The following is a 21,518-nucleotide window of genomic DNA, read 5'->3' as shown; positions in this document are numbered from 1 at the left end:
CTAGGCTCGAACTTGAGCTTGTTTTAACTTATGAGCCCCTCAAGCTCGATAAGTGAAGCTCAGGCCCGGGCTTTTTTATTAAATAAGCTTATTTTTAGGCTCGTGCTCACTTAAGCTTGGCTCGAGTCAAGCTTTTAGCGAGCTGATTTCCATTTGCTCACAACCGGTTTGGCTCGTTTACACCCTTAATACACAACCCAAACCAACCCATTCATAAGTAAATGGGCCAAAATCACATATATTTTTTTTCTAATGTATTTGTTCATTTTCATAATGGTATTTCCCTTACATATTTTATTATTATTATTATTATTAGCTTTTATATTGCGGTTAAACTGCGACCTTATTATTAATATTATTATAATTAGTAGTAGTTTTTTTTTATATAACTGTTAAACTTTTTTTTTTTTTTTTTTTTTTTTTTTTTTCATACACATGTTCTTAGAGCCGAGGGTCTCTCTGGAAGCCACCTCTTTATTCCTTTGGATAGAGGTACGGTGTGCCTACATCCCACCCTCCCCAGACCCTACCTATAGCTCTGCTGTCGGTGGGATTTTACTGGGTATGATTGATTGATTGATTGATTTGTTCATTTTCCATTTCAGAATTGACAAAGAAGAGCCTGTTTTTTTACAAAGTAGGGCCCGTTTTCTAGCAGTATGGTTCTTGACGGTGTAATAACTTCACCTCACAGGAGGACACAAACCGTGTTTTCTTCATCTTCAGTTAAGAAGCAGCACACGAAAACCGAGGAATTGGGTAACTTTTCAACAGTTGTTAGGCGACACCGCTTTTTGTTAACCGCACTTGCACTACTTGCTTTCTTGTGCACCATTTATCTCTACTTTGCTGTAACCCTTGGGGAAGATGGCTCTTGTTTTGATTTGACCGGGAGTCAAAAGGCTTTATGTCATGCGCAACATGTAAAACAATCAGTTTCCCATGGAAAAATGAAAATTCTTTAGGGGTTGTGATATTTATCTAGGGTTCTTTCTAGGGCTCGATTTAAAAACGAAGGAAATTCTGTATCCTATATTGTGGTGGTTGTAAAATTAGTCTGGCATTGTATTATTTTTACATGTTTTTAATGGTTGTATGAAGATTGTGATAATATTGGGAGTGCAGTTTTGGTGTACTTGTAGTGATTGATTATTGAATTGATTGAATGATGGTTTAGTGTTGTAAGTTATATTCACAGTCATAATGTACACGGCCTTCTTTAGGTATTGAAGAAACACTAAGTGACCCCGACAGATTAAGGATAATCTTAGGGTTAAGTAGATGTTTCCCACGAGGGTTAGGTCCGGCAAAGATGGTTATTCTTTTCAACCTGCAAAACAGACACCGTAAGCTCGTCACTGAGAAGGGGGGGTTCCTCCTTGTGACCACCATCCGGCGTGAGAATCAGACTAGGTTGCTCTGAATATAAGTGTATATAGAGAGAAATAGCTAGAGAGAAGATAATCCTACCGTTCCAGGGTGTTGGAGTATTTATAGCCGAAGGTAGGTTTCCAAGCTGGTACGGCCAGCTGTATATAATATTCCTTTTCCACCAACTATGGGCTACGTTCGTGCCATGATGGGAGTTGGTGGGTAGGCAGCGGCTGATAGTGACATTTTGTACTGGAGCGTGCTCCTCCTCGTACTATTGTCAGTGAGCTGTCACCCTGTGATTGGTTCATGGGTTGCTTTTGTCAGATCTTGTCTATTTATCCATACCTTGGTAGGTATAGTACAAAAGATCTTCTAGAAGCGTACGGACTGACTCTTTTGGGCGGGAATATTCCCGCCCTGCTCATTCCTTCTTCAGGTGACATTACTGAAGTATAAGAGTTAGTGCCTTATACGTGTAGCCTTACTGTTAGTGCGGGTAGCCTTCCTTCTTGGCTTGTACCCACAGCTGCGGGGACAGGCAGTGTACTGTACCAAGGGAGGCTTTCCTACGGGGACAGCTGGCTTACTGCGTGTAAGGTCTTCATCTCTCTGAGCATGGTGGATCCTGCGGATCCAGTTGGTCTTTGCGTAGACGTACCTCTTCAAGGTGAGTCTTGTGGGTCCAACTGGGCTTTGCGGGAACCTACCTCTTCAAGTCCTCCCAGTCCATTGTTCTTCTCATGAATTGTTAATAAGTGAGGGGAACTTTTGGACTTTAAGCAAGGGGCTTTAAAAAGGGGTTTTCGTTTTTTAAGGTTCTCCGTGGGGATTCTTCCCGCAGTTTTCCTAATGTCACTTGCAGAAAATTCCCGACTTTTCTGCCTGATCTTTGGGTATGATGCGGGTAGGTGTGTAACCTCTTCGCAAGTCGGGAGCGTTGAGTTTCACTTGTGTAGATTCTCCACGAGGTTTTGGTAGTTTTAGACATAGTGATCAGTTATGTTAAACAACCAATTCCACCTTAAAGCTTCAAACAATCTAGTTCTCAACGCTCCCGCCATGCGGGGGTGTTATTTCTCTTTCCGCAAGCATGGCCCATAAGATCGATCTTCTTGGCTTCAATTCCCTGCAAGTGCTAAGTATGTGAAGGGTTTCGCCTTGACACTGTACCCGCACTTGTCTTATGGTTTCTTGCTTTCCAAGGTAAGGGGGTATATTCCCTCTTATTTTTGAATCTTTTTGAAATTCGGAGGGTTGGTGAAAGGATAAGGACAGTCCAAACGGTTGAAAGGACGTTGGCGTCTTCTGACGGTTTCAGGATGTGCAGGAAGTTGTGACAGCATGTGGTCAATCTGAATGCTTTTTCAGGCGCGTGGGCGCGAGTTTCATGGCACGCGCCATTCTGACATCTGTTGCCAGCTTGCTTTATCCACACGTGTCGCCATGTCATTGCTCCTACGCTTTCTCTCATTCGCATTAAATTCATCGCATTCATTGCGATGAGTATATAAGGTGGAGAGGGTGTATTTCGTCCATTATCTTCACTTCACTCTTCTTTTTCTTTTAAGCGATTTCCGGCGAATTCTCATCTTTTCCGGCGAGCATTCTCCTGAAACCGCTTTCTTTCATCCTTAACATTAAAAAATGTCTTCTTCTTCTCCTCATGACCCAGAGGTTAACGTCGAAGAGTCCGACGTTTTCCCCGAGAACCCGACGTCAACGTCCGATAAGGACGATAAGAGTACTGCTGGCGAGTGTCAGTGTACTCTTTCTCTCGATGTATACAATTACATCGTCAAGAAATTCATGCTGGAGCCCTATGAGCCAGAGTTGCCGGAGACCAACCAGACGGTATACGACGCCCCTAAGGGCAAAATAGGGGTTTACACTTCGTTCTTCATATATGGGAATCTAAGATTCCCATTAACGAAGTTCGTATACTGTGTTTTGGAGAAACACGGTGTTCATTTGACAGAGGTGCACCCAATGGCAATTGCTAAAGTTCGCCATTTAGAATGGGTGTGCCGTATTTTGGATATCGAGCCTCGAGTCGACCGCCTGATGACCTTCTATACTTGGAGGTGCATCCAGGGTTGGTATACCCTTGTCACTCGGATCAAGGGTTTGAAGATCTGTACTACTGAGCGTAGTCTTCGTTCTTGGAAGCGTGAATTTTTCTATATTTCCGCTCGTGTCGTTCCCATTGCAATGACGTTCAAGAATGGGAGGGCACTTCCTAATCTTCCGGCTTCCAATTACCAGGAGACGGAGTGGTTCACCAAGATTTCCCAGATTCAGACTCCTGTTTATCGCTTCTCGGAATCTGGGATGGTCATGCTTGGGATGAGTCGCGTGTGGAAGGACGCCGGGTCTGGGACACCGCAAATACCCATCGTTCTTGAATACGGTTTGAACTATATTCCTTATGGTACGCCCCGTCTTTTGTGTTGGTTTAGGGTTTTCCTTCTACCATTATCACTTTTATTTCAGAAGGGAACGACTTACAGTCGCTTTTGCACCCGCGGGAGACTGGTGGTCCAACGTGGTTGGGTACTCGTGATCTTGATGAGAACGAGTTGCCCGTTTTGGAGAAAACTGCGGATAGGTTCGTAGAGGTCTACCCGCCAGGCCATGAGATTTTAAGCGCCACTCGGCCAGGTAATGAGTTCTTTAATCCTCGTCCTCTTCATGCTCACACTTCTGCTGGGATTCTTCTGATCTTGTCATCTTCTGATGAGGGATCCGCAGATGGGCCTTTTGTTGTAAGGAAAAAGAAGGCGGCTAGCGTGAAGGGCAAAACGAAGGTTGCTACCTTCGTTGACTTGGGGGATCAGTCTGATTCCGAGACTGAGAGTGAGGAGGCGGCGAGGAACCTTGGTGGTGGTGACGAGACCATTGTCTCAGAGGTTGAGACAACGACTGTCACTTCCGAGCCGCTAAGCATTGCGAAGGTAACTGGCGTGAAGAGGCCATTTTCATCGGGTCCATCTCCGCCTAACAGGACTTTCAAGATCAAGAAAACCAGTAAGTGTACTTTTTGTGTACCTTTTCCGCATCTCCTTCCGCCTTCGTTTTTGATATCTTAAGGTTTTTCTTTATGCAGAAGTAGACTTATCTGTTTTTGAGGAGAGTGGTGCGGGAGGAGTTGGTTCAGGACCCACGACGATAGGTTTGGTTAACCTATCCGAGGCGATGACCCGGGCGGCTGCGTCTGTTTCTGGTACTGGTTCAGTTGCTTTTACTGTTGAAGCAACTGTTCCGGTTATGACGTCGTCTGTCATGGCTGCTGTGCCGACGATGGCGTCCACTTTCGTTGCTGCGTTGAGCAGTTCAACTTCTTCGCCAGCCGTCAGTGCCATATTTACCACGTCATTCACCGGACCGGCGGTGACTTTTTCCATGAGCTCATCTGCGATGAGCTCATCTGCAGCGACTGCAACGGTTATGAGTTCATCTCCAATGGTCTCTACCTCCGTGACTTCTACAGTGTCACATTCGGCGTCAACGACTACTTCGTCCTTGGCCAGTTCTTCAGGTATGTTTAGAGTTGGGACCTCTAGACTTACCTCTGTTGATGAGGCGGTCCGATCTTTGCCTCCTTCCCATCTCCTTGACCTCTTGGATGGATATCCTTTAGGTTCGGGTGATGGGTTTAGCGGCTATCGGCCTGTTATCGACCTTACAGGTGCGTGGGGTTACTTTGGCCTGTTATCCATCCTTAGTCATTTTTTCTTGACTGTTTTTTGTTGTTGCAGTTTCGAATTCCAATGAGGTTTATGCCCCAAGGTGGAATATCCGCCGAGGAACAACTCTCAGGACGGCTGCAGACTGCGTCGATTGGACGCGCCATGCCGCTCCAAGTGGTGCATTGGGGGAGGCAATGGTTAGTTACCAGGAAGGCAGGTTGTCCACCGAGCTCCGAATTCTACTCGCCCGGATGCAGCCGCGTGTCGAATTACTTTGTCGTGAAAACGATAAGTTAAGGACTGCGCGTAGCTTGGAGGGGTCTCAGGTGCGATCGCTGAGGGAAGAAAACAAGAAGCTTGCCGCCACCGCTACTGAGAGAGAAAAGGCCTTCAAGGATCTTGAGGCCGAAATGCAAGCTAGGCATGAGGCCCGTTCCAAGGCTTCTCAAGTTGTTAATGAACAGCTTAGGTTGGCTAAGGAAACTACGCGTAATGCGACTGAAAGGGCCACAAAAGCTGAAGTTGTTGCTGAGCCTCTACGCACTGAGAATGAAGAACTGAAAGCTAAACTGGAGAAGCTTCAGCAGGCTCATGAGGCTTTGGCTTTGGAGGACGCCAAGAAGCTACAGGAGCTTTTGGATCAGAGGGGTGTGCTTGATCGCACTGAGCGCAAGCTTAAAGGCGTTGAGGAGGCTACTGCCAAGGAAGTGTTGCTTGCTAACCTAAATAAGAATGAGGCCGAACACGCACGCGATCAAGCTCAAGCTACCCTTCAAGAGGCTCTGTCCAATAAGCATTGGCTTCTACGAGAAGCGTTGCCGCAGGTACGCATAGCTCAATTATTCTTTGCTTTTTGCTTTTTATACTTAGAAAAGTTTTTTTTTTTTTTGTAGGTTGTGCATCGGATTTTCGCGAACACATCTTATGATGATGCCATGAGCACAACCCTCAACGCTTCTCATGAGGATGGAGAGAAAGTTGGTTTCTTACTTGGCCTAGGATTTGCAGAGAAAGGCATCTCGCCTTCCAGATTTCCTCTACACGATGTTGATACTGAGGCAGCCTATGACCAAGCTGTGAACCAGTATGTTGCTTTCTCTCATCCGGTCGTGGAAAAGGTGAGTGAAGTTGCTGCTGCTGATGACGGGCTAGCTGTTCTCAAAGCTTTCCTTGAACAGCCGCAACCAACTGATGGTGCGGGTTCAAGTGGGTTTGGAGGGAGTGGTCCCGAAGCCTGAATCTTGAGATTCCTCCAAGCCGTTAGGATAGATTTGCACTTTTTGTAGGCGGGTAGATACCTAGCCATTTTGTAATGTTTGAACAGCTTTTATCGTGAATATAAATATTTTATTAATGCCTTGCCTTATAAACATTATATGTTTTGAATAAGTTAACCTTTCGACACGTGTAAGATAATAGGTTAATGTTCTGTTTCCTCTATCATGATTGTGCGGGTAGGACGGTCACTTTCACTTAGTAGGATGACCAAACTTCATCTATATCTGACCTGCGTGAAGGTTTTCCTCATCTTTTCCTTAGAAATTTTTACTGTTTATTTGTGTTTATGCGGATTGTGTCGCTTTCCACACTCAACGACTTACTTCCTCCCTCACTTATTTATGCGGTGAATACCGGCATATCAGTGTGGTCAGATCATAAGTATAAAGGTAAGGCTATCTGCATCAATGTGATAAGGAGAATCATTTCCATTAGAAGTGGCTCTAGGCCTGTTCGTTACAAGTTTGGAATTGATCTACATGTAGCATCTGTGTAATTGAGCTTCATTCCATGTTCTTGGGATGGGGGTGCCATCGAGCCTTTCGAGCCGGTATGCGCCCTTTCCCAGAACTTCTTTAATAATGTATGGCCCTTCCCAGACCGGGGCCAGCTTTCCTGGGCGCTCCTGGTTCGAAGCCTCGTTGTTACGCAGTATGTAGTCTCCGACATTGAAGTTGCAGAGTTTCACCCGCGTGTTGTAGTGCTTTTGCATTTGTCGCTTGTAGTTCTCTTCACGCGCTGCGGCTAAGTCTCTGCGCTCTTCGGTCAGCATAAGGTCTAACCGTCTTTCCGCCTCATTGTCTTCTGGTTGAGTTATGACTCTTGGTGAGGGTAGACCAATCTCGATTGGAACCATGGCTTCAGTGCCATAGGTGAGGCTGAATGGGGTTTCGCCCGTGCTTGATTTTTTCAGCGTTCTGTTTGCCCAAAGGACATGTGGAACTTCGTCCACCCAGCCGGATCTATGCTCCAAGAGTATTTTCTTTATGCCTTCGACGATGCTCTTGTTTGCTCTTTCCACCTCACCATTACCCTGCGGGTGTGCCACTGAGGTAAAAGTGTGGGTGATTTGAAGCTCTTTCAGCCACTTTTGTAGCTTCTGGTCAGCAAAGTTGGTGCCGTTATCGCTCACCAAATTCGGTGGAAGTCCAAAACGACAAATAATAAATTCCCAAATAAATTTTTTGATATGTTTTGCGGTTGTTTGGGCTAGGGGTTTTTGCTTCTATCCACTTGGTGAAGTAGTCGATGGCTACCACTAGGAACTGAACGTTCCCTGCTGCTGTGGGAAATGGGCCTGTAACATCGATGGCCCACTTCTGGAATGGCCATGAAGAAGTGACTGGAACAAGTTCGTTCTTCGGGCGATGCGTGTTGGGTGCGTAGAGCTGGCAGGACCTACATTTTCTGATGTAGGCCAGCGCATCCGTGTGCATCCCCGGCCAAAAGTATACCGCGTTGTTTAGCTTAGCTACAACGGCGCGTGGACCTGCGTGTACTCCATAGATGCCTTCGTGTACTTCTCTTAGGAGGTAGTCGGCATCTTGGTCGTCAACGCATCCGAGGAGTGGGCCAAGAAAATTACGCCTGTAAAATATGTCATCAACAAGTTGATAGTTCAGTGATTTACAGCGTATCTTTCTTGCCTGTGTCTTTGACTCTGGTAGTACACCCGTCGCAAGGTAATTTATGATTGGCGTCATCCATGTTTCCGTGCCGGTTTGGATGACACAAATTTCCTTGTGCGGGACTGATGGTGCTCCAAGAAGTTCAACGCGGATGTCCTTTCCCAAGTGGGTGAAGGTTAACGATGCAAGCTTGCTTAGCGCATCCGCAGATTTGTTTTCGCTTCGCTTGATGTGCACAACTTTGCAATCGTTGAAATCGAGCATAAGGGTTTTTGCTTGTGCGAGGTACAGGGCCATTGTGTCGTTCACGGCCGTGTACGTCCCGTTTATCTGGTTGGCTACTAGCATGGAATCCACGTGGGCTTCCAAGTTTTTCACCCCCATCTTACGCGCAATTCTTAATCCGGCCAAGAATGCTTCGTACTCCGCTTCGTTATTCGTACTTGGGAAATCCAGCCGAATAGCGTAAGTGTATTCTTGGCCTGCTGGGTTAGTTAGTTTCAACCCTGCACCTGAACCTTCGTTGTTGGCTGCTCCATCAGTATAGAGTCGCCAGACATCGTTAATGTCTTGTGCTGGAGAGGGTTGAGCCTCTTCCTGGCACTCTTTTTCCCGCGAAGCGGGGACTTCTGCAATAAAGTCGGCCAAGACCTGGCCTTTTATGGCTGGTCTTGGCTTGTACTTTATCGCGTATTCTCCCAACTCAACTGCCCATTTAGCTAGGCGCCCTGACAACTCGGGTTTGCCTAGAACGTTTGCAAGTTTGAAGTTGGTGAGAATGGTGATTGGGTGGCCTTGGAAATATCGTCTTAGCCTGCGTGAAGCCTGTACAAGCGCTAAGACTAATTTTTCTAGGGTGGAGTACCGGGTTTCCACGTCTGTTAAGACGCGGCTTACATAGTAGATGGGCATCTGGATGCCCTTTCGTTCTACTAGTAAGACTGCCCCAGTTGCTCTGTCTGTGGCGGAGAGGTAGAGAATTAATTCCTCCCCCACTTCTGGTGCTGTGATCGTTGGGAGTTCGATCAAGCGTGACCGAATCTCTTGAAAGGCTGCTTCCACTTCTGGTGTCCAGCGAAAGTGCGTTTTCTTCAAACAATTTCTCAATGTTGACACGAATGAGAACGACCTATCCGCCTGGTTTGCCAAAAAGCGGTTAAGTGCGACTAGTCGTCCATTCAGTATCTGAGCCTGTTTGATGGTAGTAGGTGATTCCATTTTCATAATGGCTTCAACCTTTTCGGGGTTCGCTCTGAAGCCATCTTTGGTAACGATGACTCCTAAGAACTTTCCATCTTCCATCCCAAAGGAACACTTGCTCGGGTTGAGCTTCATGTTTATCTTTCTGAGCGTGTTGAAAGTTTCTTCGATGTCTTTCAACATCGCCTCTGGCTCGAGGCTTTTGATGACCAAGTCATCCATGTAAACTTCCAAGTTCCTCCCGATTTGGGCATGAAACTCTTTGTCCATCAGGCGTTGGTATGTGAATCCGGCATTCTTTAGTCCGAATGGCATCATTTGGTAACAAAATGTGCCATCGAGCGTCCGAAATGCGGTTTTATCCTGATCGTCAACAGCCTTGTGGATTTGATGGTACCCTTTATACGCATCAAGGAAGCATTTAAGGCGAAACGGTGCTAATGAATCTACCTTAAGGTCAATTTCGGGTAACGGGTAACAATCCTTGGGGCATGCTTTGTTTAAGTCTTTAAAATCTATGCACATGCGCCATTGTTTGTTGGATTTTGGTACCATGACGGGATTTGCAACCCATGTTTGATATTTACTAACGCGTACGATGCCTGCGTCAAGGAGTTCCTTGACTTGGGTTCTACACGCGTTAGCCTGCTCAGCACCCATTATGCGACGCTTTTGTATGACCGGCGCAAACGCCGGGTCACACTTGAGCTTATGCTCAGCCTTACTTCGAGGTACACCAGTCATGTCAGCTGGTGTCCACGCGAAGATGTCGGCATTTTTTTGCAATAAGCGTTTGAGTAAGGTGCGTGTGGGATTAGTGATCGTTGGGCCAATGGTAACGGCCTGGTCAGGGTATTTGCCATTGAAGGCCCATTCTTCTGGCTCAGAGGTGGTTGGTTTAGCCATTTTTGGTTTGGGTTTAGATGAGACAGATGCGATGCATACCTGGGTAATGCCCGTGATCATAGCGACGCCCTCAGCTGTTGGCCATCCCATCATACCAAGGACCGAAGACACCACGGCATTAAATCTTGCCATCCCATCTCTCCCGAAGAGAATGTCATATGTGTGGTGTGGCTTCCTCATTACAACGAAGTCCACGTCTTCTGTGCGGGAGTACTTCCCGTCCGTGAGAGTGACGGGGAAAGATAGGATTCCCAAGGGGGTGTTAGTGCTGCCGTCGAACCCTTCCATCGAGGCGTAAACTGTTTCTAGGCGTTCTGTGTCTTCGTCGTCTAGCTTGTCGAAGAACTGCCTATACATGACCGTTGATGAAGCGCCATTATCAGCAAGGGTGCGGGAGGTGATGTAGTGCCCCAGCTGGCTTTTGATGACTATGGGGCCTTCTTTGTTGGGCCCTCATGGCACACGCGGGAAGCGCACTTCTGCTTCCTTCCACGCACTTGGCTCTGTTGTTCGTCGTTTTCTTTCTCAGATGTTGCCGTGAACCATGTGAATGATGATGTCGACGGGCTTCCGTCCATTGCCCTTGTACCGATTGTCTTTCCTCCCTCCGTTCTTGATTGACGCCACGAGGTGTGTGAGTTTCCCATCTTTGACGAATGTTTCGACGACATCCTTCAAGGATGTGCATTCCTCCGTGGTGTGGCCTTTTGTCCCGTGGAAGTCACAGGATTTGCTCTGATCAGCGTTTTGACGACTGCATGTTGTCCCTTCCGCCTAAGAGAGGGCGAGAGCTGGATGAGGTGTCAAAGTTTACTCTTGACTGCCAAATACCAAGCTTCCTCTTTTTTTTTTGTCAGGCGGTACGGACGTTATTTTCTCTTGTTCTCTGGGTGTAGAGGTTTGTGCTCTGGGGAAGATTTCTACCCAGTTGCTTCTCCGTTTCGGCAAAGCGTTTAGCTGCCGTCATGATGGCATCCCACGTGGGTGGCATGCCATCTTTACCTGTCAACGTGCGGATGAGCTCTGGGTACTCAGCGCTCTGGATGAAAGCGGCGCGAACAAGATCTTCGCTAATAGTGCCCAGACTTAGCTTCTTTGAGTTGAAGCGAGTGATGAAGTCTGGCAAAGATTCGTCTTCTTCTCGGATGCAGTTGAGGATCGTCCATTGCTCTTCAGTATATTTTCTTTGTTGACTGAAGTGCTGGCTGAATTTGTGCTGGAAGTCTGCCCAATCGTAGATGTAGTGGATCGGTAGACGATCAAACCACGCTCTGGCTGCCCCGACGAGCGTCATTTGGAACATGTAACACCATGTGGGTTCCGTCCAATTACTGACGGTTGCCCCCGCTATAAATCTGTTCATGTGATCGTCCGGGTCAGATATGCCATCGTAAGTGCCTATGTTGGACATCTGTTTGGCACTCTTTGGAGCGATTGCTTCCGCAATGTCCCTTGCAAATTTGGACGTTCCCGCATTCGCAACAGTTGGTCTGAAAGTTTTGGAGAAGTCACGTGGGTTTCCCCCCGTGTTCTTTGGTTTGAAAGTTTCTTCGAAATTTCTTCTCGAGTGGAAGTCTGCTTCTTTACGCTTCCCTTTCGCCTTATGACGTGGGTTTGCGTCATTGTCAGATTCTTCCCAATCTTCATCATCCACATACTCGCAATCATTGCTCATGTTGAGCTGTTGTCGAGTGCTTCCGAATTTGTCATTGGCCTGTTGGAGTGAACGTAAACGTTCGTCCAACTCGGCTTGGAATTCTTTCTAACGTGCTTCCGCCCAAGCTTTAACTTGTTCTGGTGTTTGTCGGGGAAGTCTCGTCTGTTGTTCCCCAACTGGGTATCAATGAATCCCAGGAGAGGATTGTTTACTGCACTTGCCCCGGCTTGGGTAACCGGGGTAGTGTTCGTAACAATCGTGTATTCAACGGTGTTCCCCCCAGTAGCTGGGGTTGTGGTTACCGGAGTTTCTTGGTTACCCGGTGGCTTTGGCATCAGAGTAACCTTAACCATCTTTCCAAAAGTTTGAAAAAACTGAGAAAAAGAAGAGTAAGTTCTAGCTTAATGCACGGATGGCGCCAATGAAGAAACACTAAGTGACCCCGACAGATTAAGGATAATCTTAGGGTTAGGTAGATGTTTCCCACGAGGGTTAGGTCCGGCAAAGATGGCTATTCTTCTCAACCTGCAAAACAGACACCGTAAGCTCGTCACTGATAAGGGGGGGTTCCCTTAGTGATTGATTATTGAATTGATTGAATGATGGTTTAGTGTTGTAAGTTATATTCACAGTCATAATGTACACGGCCTTCTTTAGGTATATTCATGTACCGTATATTCGTAGACCGTTTAAACCAATAACCATCCAAACTGAATCAAGTTGGCCGATTTAAGAATCAAACGGTTTGTTTTCACAGTTTATGGTTCGATTTGATTTGAAACTTTGAACCGATCCTGTAAATTGAATTAATCATTTAGCCTTTATTATTTTATATATAGTTTTATTCATTTTATAAATATGTATCTACGTATATGTATTACAATCGTATTTTATCTTTATAATTTTATTTTTTTTTAATTTAAACAATTGTTTTAGAGTCGATTTGAACCGGTAAAATTAGTTGGTTTGTCTGACCAATTTAACCCAATTGTGTTGCTTAGCAATTTCAGTTGGAGTTTTTGTTGCAACCGGTTGAACCAAGCCATGAACGCTCTTAGTTCACATGCGAACTTACACTTTTAATTAATATTAGTTCACATATGGGCAAGTTTTAGTTTGCATGTGAACAAATGTTAATTTACACTTGAATACATTTTTTAAACTTAGCTGTAGGTTTTTATATCCACAATTCTAAACCTAAAACAGTCAAGTTTGTAAATGAAGAGTTAATTATCTGATATAATTGTAATATATACTATATATAAAATAGTGATTACATCGAAACACATTTTTACAGAGTCACACCATCCACTATTCATGAAATCTTCATCTTACAACCACACACTGGAATGTTTTCCAAACTAACAACCAACTTATTTCTTATTAATTTGTTGAAATGAATATGTAGATGAAGAAAAACACGATGGTCAATGCTTTAATATAAAAGCAATCATTTTCTATTTTGGTAAATGTAAGAGAGATCGGGTTCTTTGGCTGTTAAAATGCCTAATGAACTTTACTCAAGCTACAATAAAATATCGTCACGGGGTGTGCTTCAAACCTTCGTCCTCAGATCACCTTCTAACGGGTTGAGGATATGTTACAACCCAAATCTGGACTCATGAATGTCGGATATGGCCCAACCGGCCACCACAACAGCAAAACATTGCTCATTTACATTATGGCGAAAGATTTTTAACATCAACTCCAAATGGCAAATGCTTTTTTTATCCAAACTGACAAAATACCATGATAAAGAAATACAAATGCGCAACTAAAGTTTGAAAAAGTGAACTCAATTAGAAAACCAATTACAAAACCAAATCAATTCCAGTTTATTCGAATTCAATTGGTTCAATTTGGACGCAATACAACAAATAACAATTAGTATTATTACTTATGTATTATTTATACCCATTATATAGACAACATCTTACAGTAGAAACACAAAACAAGATGCACCATGACACCATCACACTCTAACTTTACAAAATGATACACAATTCTTTTTTTCTTCTTTTTTTTTTACTAAAAGAAAAAGACTTACGGTTCTTGTGGCCCATCATCATGATCATCATCATCACCATCGATATGTTCGGGGTCCTGAAGCATATTCATGAGCATATCAACTTGGTTTTTAAGTAAATTATTTTGTCGCTCAACTTCTGAACGTTTGCTTCGTTCATCAAGCAGCTGAAGTTGAAGGTGTTCAAGGACACGTGAATCTTCTTCCAACTGCTCGTTAAGCCCGTCAATTTCTCTGTCCTGTATTAAGAGCTAGATTCATAATCTATTTGTATCACAAATCCTCCCATAGGGTGTGAATGTGTGACACAAGACACGAACCGAACCTAATACGAAAATCGCATGTTTTGGTTTCGTCTAAATGTTTATCTATACTGGCCGCATTCACTTCAACCCAGCGTTATAAAATTGATATGTCTAACCCATTTTATTTTATAAATTTTATGAATATGTATTTTATGTAATAAACTAAACTATATAGGTACTTTTATGCCAACATTTAAAATTCCAAATGTAAATTGGCATATTTTAAACAAAATTGCAAGAATAAATAACAAAATATATGTAAATTTGTAACTTGACCTGTAAACCCGTGAACACGACCCAGTTAGCACCCCTAACTATAAATTTTTGTGTTCCTTCATTAAACATACTTTTATTTTTGTCACATTTTAACCATTGTACATTTTTTGTGCAGTTGGGCGATTAGAAGATTTCTTAGTCTTGATTGGGCTATTATAGCCTTATAGGGTGTTTTAGCGAGAACCAAACACAGACAAAAACTTATATAACAAGCTTACATTAGGATCCAAACTTTACAAAACTGTGCACGACCAAACGTGAAAAAAATTCTATCTTTTAATAACTTTAAGCACAAAAGAAGTACATTAGAGTGACTAAAACAAGATAAATATGAAAGTATGTTGGTGTGAGGCTGGTAAGATGGGCTAGATAACGGATCAGGTTTTTATTATGGACCAAATAAAGTTTGGTGACGAGTAACAACTTTTTTCTCCACCAAAATTTTTATAGATACTTATAATTAATATTTAATAATGTTAATCATGATAGGTTAGGCGATAGTGTGATGTACTGGTGTGTGAATGAGTTTCAACTCATTTGACATTTTTTGTCAAAATTTTATTGACCAATTAATATTATACATAACTAAGGTTATGTGACAAAATTGCCACCTCCAGTGAAACCAAACCATACATAAATTACTAGATATATTTATTTCATTATGGTGGCAGGTGAAACACTGTTCGACTCCTAATTCTGTCACGCACATGCCAATATAAGATAAAAATGGCAAGTTGCTATCTTGCTGATGCACAGTCCACATGTCGTATGGGTTAGCTGACATGCAAAGGCACAAACACATATTTGCCGATTTATCAAAAATAAGAAATAATAAAATACATTATTATATTTTCATCTTCATCAAGAAACTTGGCTTGGTATTTTGATAATATAGTTTTCTAAATCAACATGTAATACGCATGTAAACGAACCCAATGTTTGAACTGTTCATGAAGTGTTCGACGGGAAGTCTATTTATGTTAGTTTACCTCTAATAAACAGATGAACTTGAACAACTTTTTGTTCATTTAGTTAAGCGAACAAACATGAACACTTACGTTCATTAGTGTACGTTTGTGGGTTTGTTCATTCATTTGTGTTCGTGGGTTTGTTCATTTACGCTTGCTTATGTTCGTCACTTCGCGTTCACTAGTGTACGTCTTTCCAGTTTGTTTGCTTATGTATTCATTTAAACTTTTTTTGGGTCCATTGCAATATAGTCTAGCTTTATTATTTATTTAGGACCAACAAATTGACTTATGATTGGTGTTCCCTCGGTTTTGTTGTTCATCTATGTTTAGTTATGATCCTCCGTTTGTGTTCGTGAACCGTTCATCTATACTAATAACGGGCACAAACATGCTCATTTTCTTAACAAATAAACACGAACAAGAAAACCCATTCGTTTAATTGGTTGTGTTCGATCATTTGTTTGGTTAAAGTAAAACAAACAAACACGAGCATTCCCCATTCAGTTCCTTTACAAGCCTATTTGGATTCATGAGAAAAGGACACGAAAGGTTTACATCCAAACCCGACCCAACCCGTTTTGACTCATATTATAAATATATGTTCTTACCAATTGTTCAAAAAGCTTGCGGCTCATAGCTCGCTCGATAAAAGCTAGAATAAAACTAGCTAAAAAGAGTTGATTTGAAACGACCTGAGCCAAGCTGGTTCATTTTTGTAACTGAGCCGAGCTCGACCCAAGCTCAGCTCGGGTCTTGGCTCGATCTTAGGCTCATTTAACTTCAAGATCAAGCTCAAGCCTAGCCGAGCTTCCTCGTTTAACTTCATGCTTGGGCTCGAAACCACCCTGGCTCGACTCATAAACAGCAAAACCTCTTTTGACCTGCTACCCAACTTACTACACCCAACCCGTTCTGACTCATAATATAAATACACATTCTTACCTAAACCTGTTTTAACGCGTTAGCGAACAAACCAGACAAACCCCACCGGGCCCATTTTGACTCATATTTATATGTTTCCAAAACCTGTTCATTTCCTATCTCTAATTATATATTTGAACCCAAGTGCACAGAAACGATACCTTTCGGTTCATTTCTTGTACTGCAATCCTGCGCATGCTTTCAACGACATCAACATTTACAAGTTTCCTTTTCTTCCCAATAAGCCATCCACAAGGGTAACTAGCAGAGTCAAAGTCGGGTGGGGGGAGTAAAGATTCAGCTGTAGGCCTTCTACCATTCAAATCCACTATTGGTTCCAAAGGTTCAAAGAGAGCCTTACGTTTCTCAGATAAAATTGTTGCCGGTGTTGATTCCTCCATTTTTTCATCATTCACTTCATCTTCTTTGTTTTCAGGTGTCTTGTTAACATCATCCGTTATGTCCTTTTGCAGATTCTTTGCACTAGCTGCAAGTTCCATTAGTGTTTGACTTAGATCTCTTGAGTTTATATCAAATATTGTGAAATCCATGTAACAAATCACAAATTAAACAATTATGAAACTTCAATCCTGTTAGAGAGTTGACCAGTTGATTTACTCAATTGCTGTCAAATTATTCACGGTATTACTCAATTATCAACCATCATTAACAGAATTACTCAATTATCAACCATCATTCAGAAAACAGGTTAATCTACATGCTTAAATCAACAACTATTAACCAATCAATCACAAAACTACAGGATTACTGTCAAAATCATTTACAAAGCTACTCAATCATAATCAAAACATTCACGGATCGATTCTACTCAATTACGGTCAAATCATTCACGGAATAACTTAATTATCATCACAGACTAACTGAATTACTAACAAATTTTTCATAAAACAGGTCAATCTACGTGTTTAAATCAACAATGATTTAACATTTTTTTTCTCAAATTAACAATCTATTTAAAAAGTAATGATTACATCGAAACAGAAGGCAAGCGGGCAACAAGCTGCCGCTACCCCTTTTTGAATTGCAAAACCCAATCTTTTAACAATTAATCACAAAACTACTCAATTATGATCAAAATCACACCTGGAACTGAATTACTCAATTACAGTAAAACCAACCACAGAATCACTCAATTATCGTCGAATCATTCACAAAATTTCTCAATTATGTACAAAATCATTCAGAAAACAAGTTTATCTACGTCTACATGCTTAAATCAACAACGATTTAACAGTCAATCACAAAATTACACAATTACTGTCAAAATCATTCGCAGAACTACTCAATTATGATAAAATCATTCACGGAACAGAATTACTCAATTATGGTCAAATCATCCGCGGAATCAGTCAATTAACGTCCAATCATTCACAATAATTACTCAATAATGATCAAAACCATCTACGTGCTTAAATCAATAAGGATTTAACAAACAGACACAAAAACTACATGATTACCGTCAAAATCATTCGCAAAAATACTCAGTTATTATCAAAAACATTCTCGGAATTGAATTACTCGGTAACGGTCAAATTATTCACCAAATTACTCAATTATCGTGAAATTATTAACGGAATAACTCAATAATGAAGCAAATCATTCAGAAAGCAGGTTTATCCTCGTGCTTAAATCAACAACAATCAGTCAAAATCATTCACATAACAGAATTTGTCAATAAGGGTCAAATCATTGAGACTCGAATCACCTGATCTCTTACGAGACTTCCAAAACACAGGAGGAGCAGAAGACACCGGAGAGAAGCCGTTAACCGTACCGTCATCCATCCCTCGGTCAGAATCTGCACCTCACAGTCAACAAATCGATCACTGTTCAGCTAATTCCACACAAATTCTGAAGCACACGCAGTTAACGGTTGAAAACACACAACAACCAAAAGGATCAGAGAGAATTTTATTTTACTTTTCTTCTTGTGTGAGCTGAGTTGTTGGATCGTAAAACGTACACACCAGATGGATGACAATTATTTATTATTTTAACGGTAACATCGAGATATGATGGACGGACACGATTTGACGGCAAGTCCACGGCGGATTGTTTGTTGGCTCGCTCGCTCGCTATCATTTCTGTCCTGGACTATTGCCCTTGCGTTTGGCGAAATATTACGAGGGTGGTGGGAGATTCTATTCTGTGGCTGATTGGGGGTGCAAATGAGCCGCAGAGCGAGCTGCTCGCAAACTACTCGAGATCGGCTCGTTAAAAAGCTCGATTGAGTCGAGTTTTATCGAGCCCGAGCCGGCTCGCGAGCCTAAACAAGCCTGCCATTTATATAATTTTTTTAAAATATACATTTAATAATTATTAATTAATAAATATAACTTTATGAAAAAATAAAGAAAAATTACTAAATAATATATATTCTTTTATATATAAAATTATAATAGAAAAAAATATATAAATAATTATAATTATATAAAAAATAAATGATAACTAGTAAACGAGCCGAGCCCAAGCCGAGCTCGAGCTCGAGCTCTATGTAAGTTAAACGAGCCGAGCTCGAGCCTAGTCGAGCTCGGCTCGGCTCGTTTGCACCCCTAGTGGCCGAGCTGGACAAGATTGGGAAACAACTACAATTTGACAACTTAAGTTATGGTGTTATTGCTGAAAGACACTGGATAGTTTCGATTCACTTACAACAACAATAATCTTATCTCGTAAATACTGCAAATAGCAAAGGCTATTGATAGGATTATAAGCAGACATTACCTTTATTCATGAGGATAGTGATACTGTTTTCAAATAGACCTCCTGCTCCATGAATAGAGACATATATTATGAGTTTATGACAATTTGTTAGATAATGATATATCAATTAGGATGCAAAATAACATGCAATTGAATACGACAGGTTAACACGGAGTTAGAAACATTCAAACACTTGGATATGGGATTGGGCATGAGATTAATTTTAAAGATTTTAGTGGATATGTGAGTATTTATTAGGTGGCATCCGACCAAATTATACGAAACACATATAGGCGTTATCTGAATCATGCCCGCAAACATTTTCATTTTTATTTACCCTTGGCCAATGGAGAAGTATACAAAGGCACTAAGGCAGTGACTTTTAGTTTTATGTTTGCAATTTCCTTGGATAATAAAAATGTATCTAAAAAAATTACAGAATGAAAAAATATACCTAGAAATTTCAGTAACCGATTTTAACAAATTAACGGGTTTACTAGATATTCGTAGGTATATCTGATGCGAGACATGTAATACGTAATCAAATGCTCGATAGACATGAGAATGTAACTGAGACATAGTTTTGCAATCGGGTATAAGATTAAGATTATCAATGCTCATCACAAACTGTTTCATTTAATATGATTTGGGACATTTAGACATACTTATAAACTTGAAGAAACCATAATGAACTAGATTAAAAAGAGAAGGGGTTCATTGCAAATAAGACAAGAATACAAGGTAGCTTATTTGAAATTGTTCGAACAAAAGAATATACTCATAATGTTTTCGGCCGCATTACACCAAAATCCACACCCTTTTTCTCGTGTCCATGATTTCTTGAATCTTATATTTGCATTTCTCCAACGTGATATGATAATGATTAAAAAACAATAGGCATCCAATTTTATATTAAAAATTATATAAACACCTAACTAAGAAATGATTTCAATCAGACAACCATAATAAACGTTGTGATTATTAAATATAGAGAAAGATACATTGGCACATGGTTATACAGTTACATCACCGTTAATGTGTAGGAGAGTTTGAAATGGTTTTCTACTCTACTTTGTCCTAAGCAAGCTTGTAAACAAGTCAAGGCTGAACCTGAACTCAACTAAATTTGAGCTTGCCTGCTTTCAATTAAGAGAGCTTGGTTTGAGTTTGTGTGACTCGTGTTGAATTTTTATATCTAAAGTTTGGATTCAACTTACATAATTTTACTAGTTAAAAAGAAGAAGATAATTTACAAGTTAAATGAAAATCAATTCTTATTTAGTACTTTTTGTGCATTTATTGACTTATTATAAGTATATAAGTAACTATACTTATTGTGTATGAGTGTGTATTAAGTGATGTTATATATCTGGATGGATAATAATTCTATCTAAGCTTTGTGAGTAGTAGTAATCACATAATTATATTAGTTTGATTTGCCAAATATATTTGTAGAAACTGTGATTTGATAATAATTCCCCCCGCCTCTTCTCATTCATCATCATCATCATCATCATCGTACTCAGTATATCCCACCAATAGCAATGCTATGGTAGGGTCTGAGGAGGGTAAGATGTAGACAGCCTTACCTCTATCTCATAGGGATAGAGAGACTGCTTCCGGTGAGACCCCCGGCTCGATAGTAGTTTTGCATCAAGCCTTGGACATAAGGCACATAGCACTCAATCATCGGGACACCGGCTGATTGGTGCATGTGCCCTTATCTTTCGGCTATCAACGCCACCACATGATGCCTGATTAACCTTCCGCCACTTTTAACATTATTTTCATAAGATTAGTAAAATAATGTCAAAATTAGTGCAATTTTAGTTTTGTCCACCCGAGGGTTCTCATTGATCTCCATATTTTATAATTACAATGTGTGTGGAAAGAATACCACAACTATACAAAGATAGTTGGCAAGTCAACCTTGGTGTATAAAGCAATCTTAGGCTTGAGATTCTTTTTTTTTTTCATTAAACTTATCTTTGGCTCTAGTCCATCTAAGTTTGATTCAGTTCGATTTTGTCTAGTAAAATTTAAAAATGGACACTAGTAATAGTAAACTGATTCAATATAATGCAGCAAACACAAATCTTCGATTATAATACGACGCAGCGGAATAAAATATTACAACCAAGATCACAAACACAAAAAACTCAATAGTTCTATACAATCTAACAGATTATCGATTCATAAGAATAATGAATCTAACCCTAGATCGTATCCCAAAAAACTAGAGAGAAAACAAAACGTTAAAACTGAAAAGATGAATGTTTGTGTTAGGGTATTATGAACCCAACACTTTCATTTTAGGCTGAGGGGTGTGGGGGGCTCTAATGGGGGCTTTAGTGGGGGCTCCAGCCAATAATATTATGACGTGTGGCAGAGAGAGAAACTGGATAAGGGGGGTGTTGGAGCCTTCGTTGGAGCCCTTGGCCCTGGTGTGGAGGGGCTCCAGCAGGGGCTCCAGCGAATTTTTTTTTTATTTTTTTATAAATATATTCAAACAACGTATTATTAAAAAAACTCATAAATTATTAAAAAAAACACACATTAATAAAAA

The 21,518-nt window shown here is 41.4% G+C and overlaps 2 protein-coding genes across 2 annotated transcripts; one reads left to right on the top strand and one right to left on the bottom strand.

Annotated features, from left to right (window-relative positions):
* The first annotated feature begins 634 nt into the window (after window positions 1-634).
* Window positions 635-1,189, top strand: LOC143581290 (uncharacterized). The gene has a single exon (XM_077064121.1). It carries the CDS (start codon window positions 660-662, stop codon window positions 963-965), a length of 306 nt encoding a protein of 101 aa, XP_076920236.1. The 5' UTR covers window positions 635-659; the 3' UTR covers window positions 966-1,189.
* Window positions 1,190-13,266: 12,077 nt separating this feature from the next.
* On the bottom strand, window positions 13,267-18,252 carry LOC143581281 (protein HEADING DATE REPRESSOR 1-like). The gene is made up of 3 exons (XM_077064112.1): window positions 17,955-18,252; window positions 16,390-16,715; window positions 13,267-13,994 (listed from the first exon to the last, which is right to left on the bottom strand). The coding sequence occupies exons 1-3, from the start codon at window positions 18,031-18,033 to the stop codon at window positions 13,773-13,775; spliced, it is 627 nt and encodes a 208-aa protein (XP_076920227.1). The 5' UTR covers window positions 18,034-18,252; the 3' UTR covers window positions 13,267-13,772.
* Between the last annotated feature and the right edge of the window lie 3,266 nt (window positions 18,253-21,518).

This window comes from Bidens hawaiensis, unplaced genomic scaffold (assembly GCF_021521415.1).
Source record: "Bidens hawaiensis isolate Kalapana, Puna unplaced genomic scaffold, B.hawaiensis_p1.1 tig00001511_1, whole genome shotgun sequence".
Classification (NCBI taxonomy): domain Eukaryota; kingdom Viridiplantae; phylum Streptophyta; class Magnoliopsida; order Asterales; family Asteraceae; genus Bidens; species Bidens hawaiensis.
The sequence above is the reverse complement of the archived record's forward strand: the minus strand, read 5'-3'. Positions and strand labels throughout refer to the sequence as shown.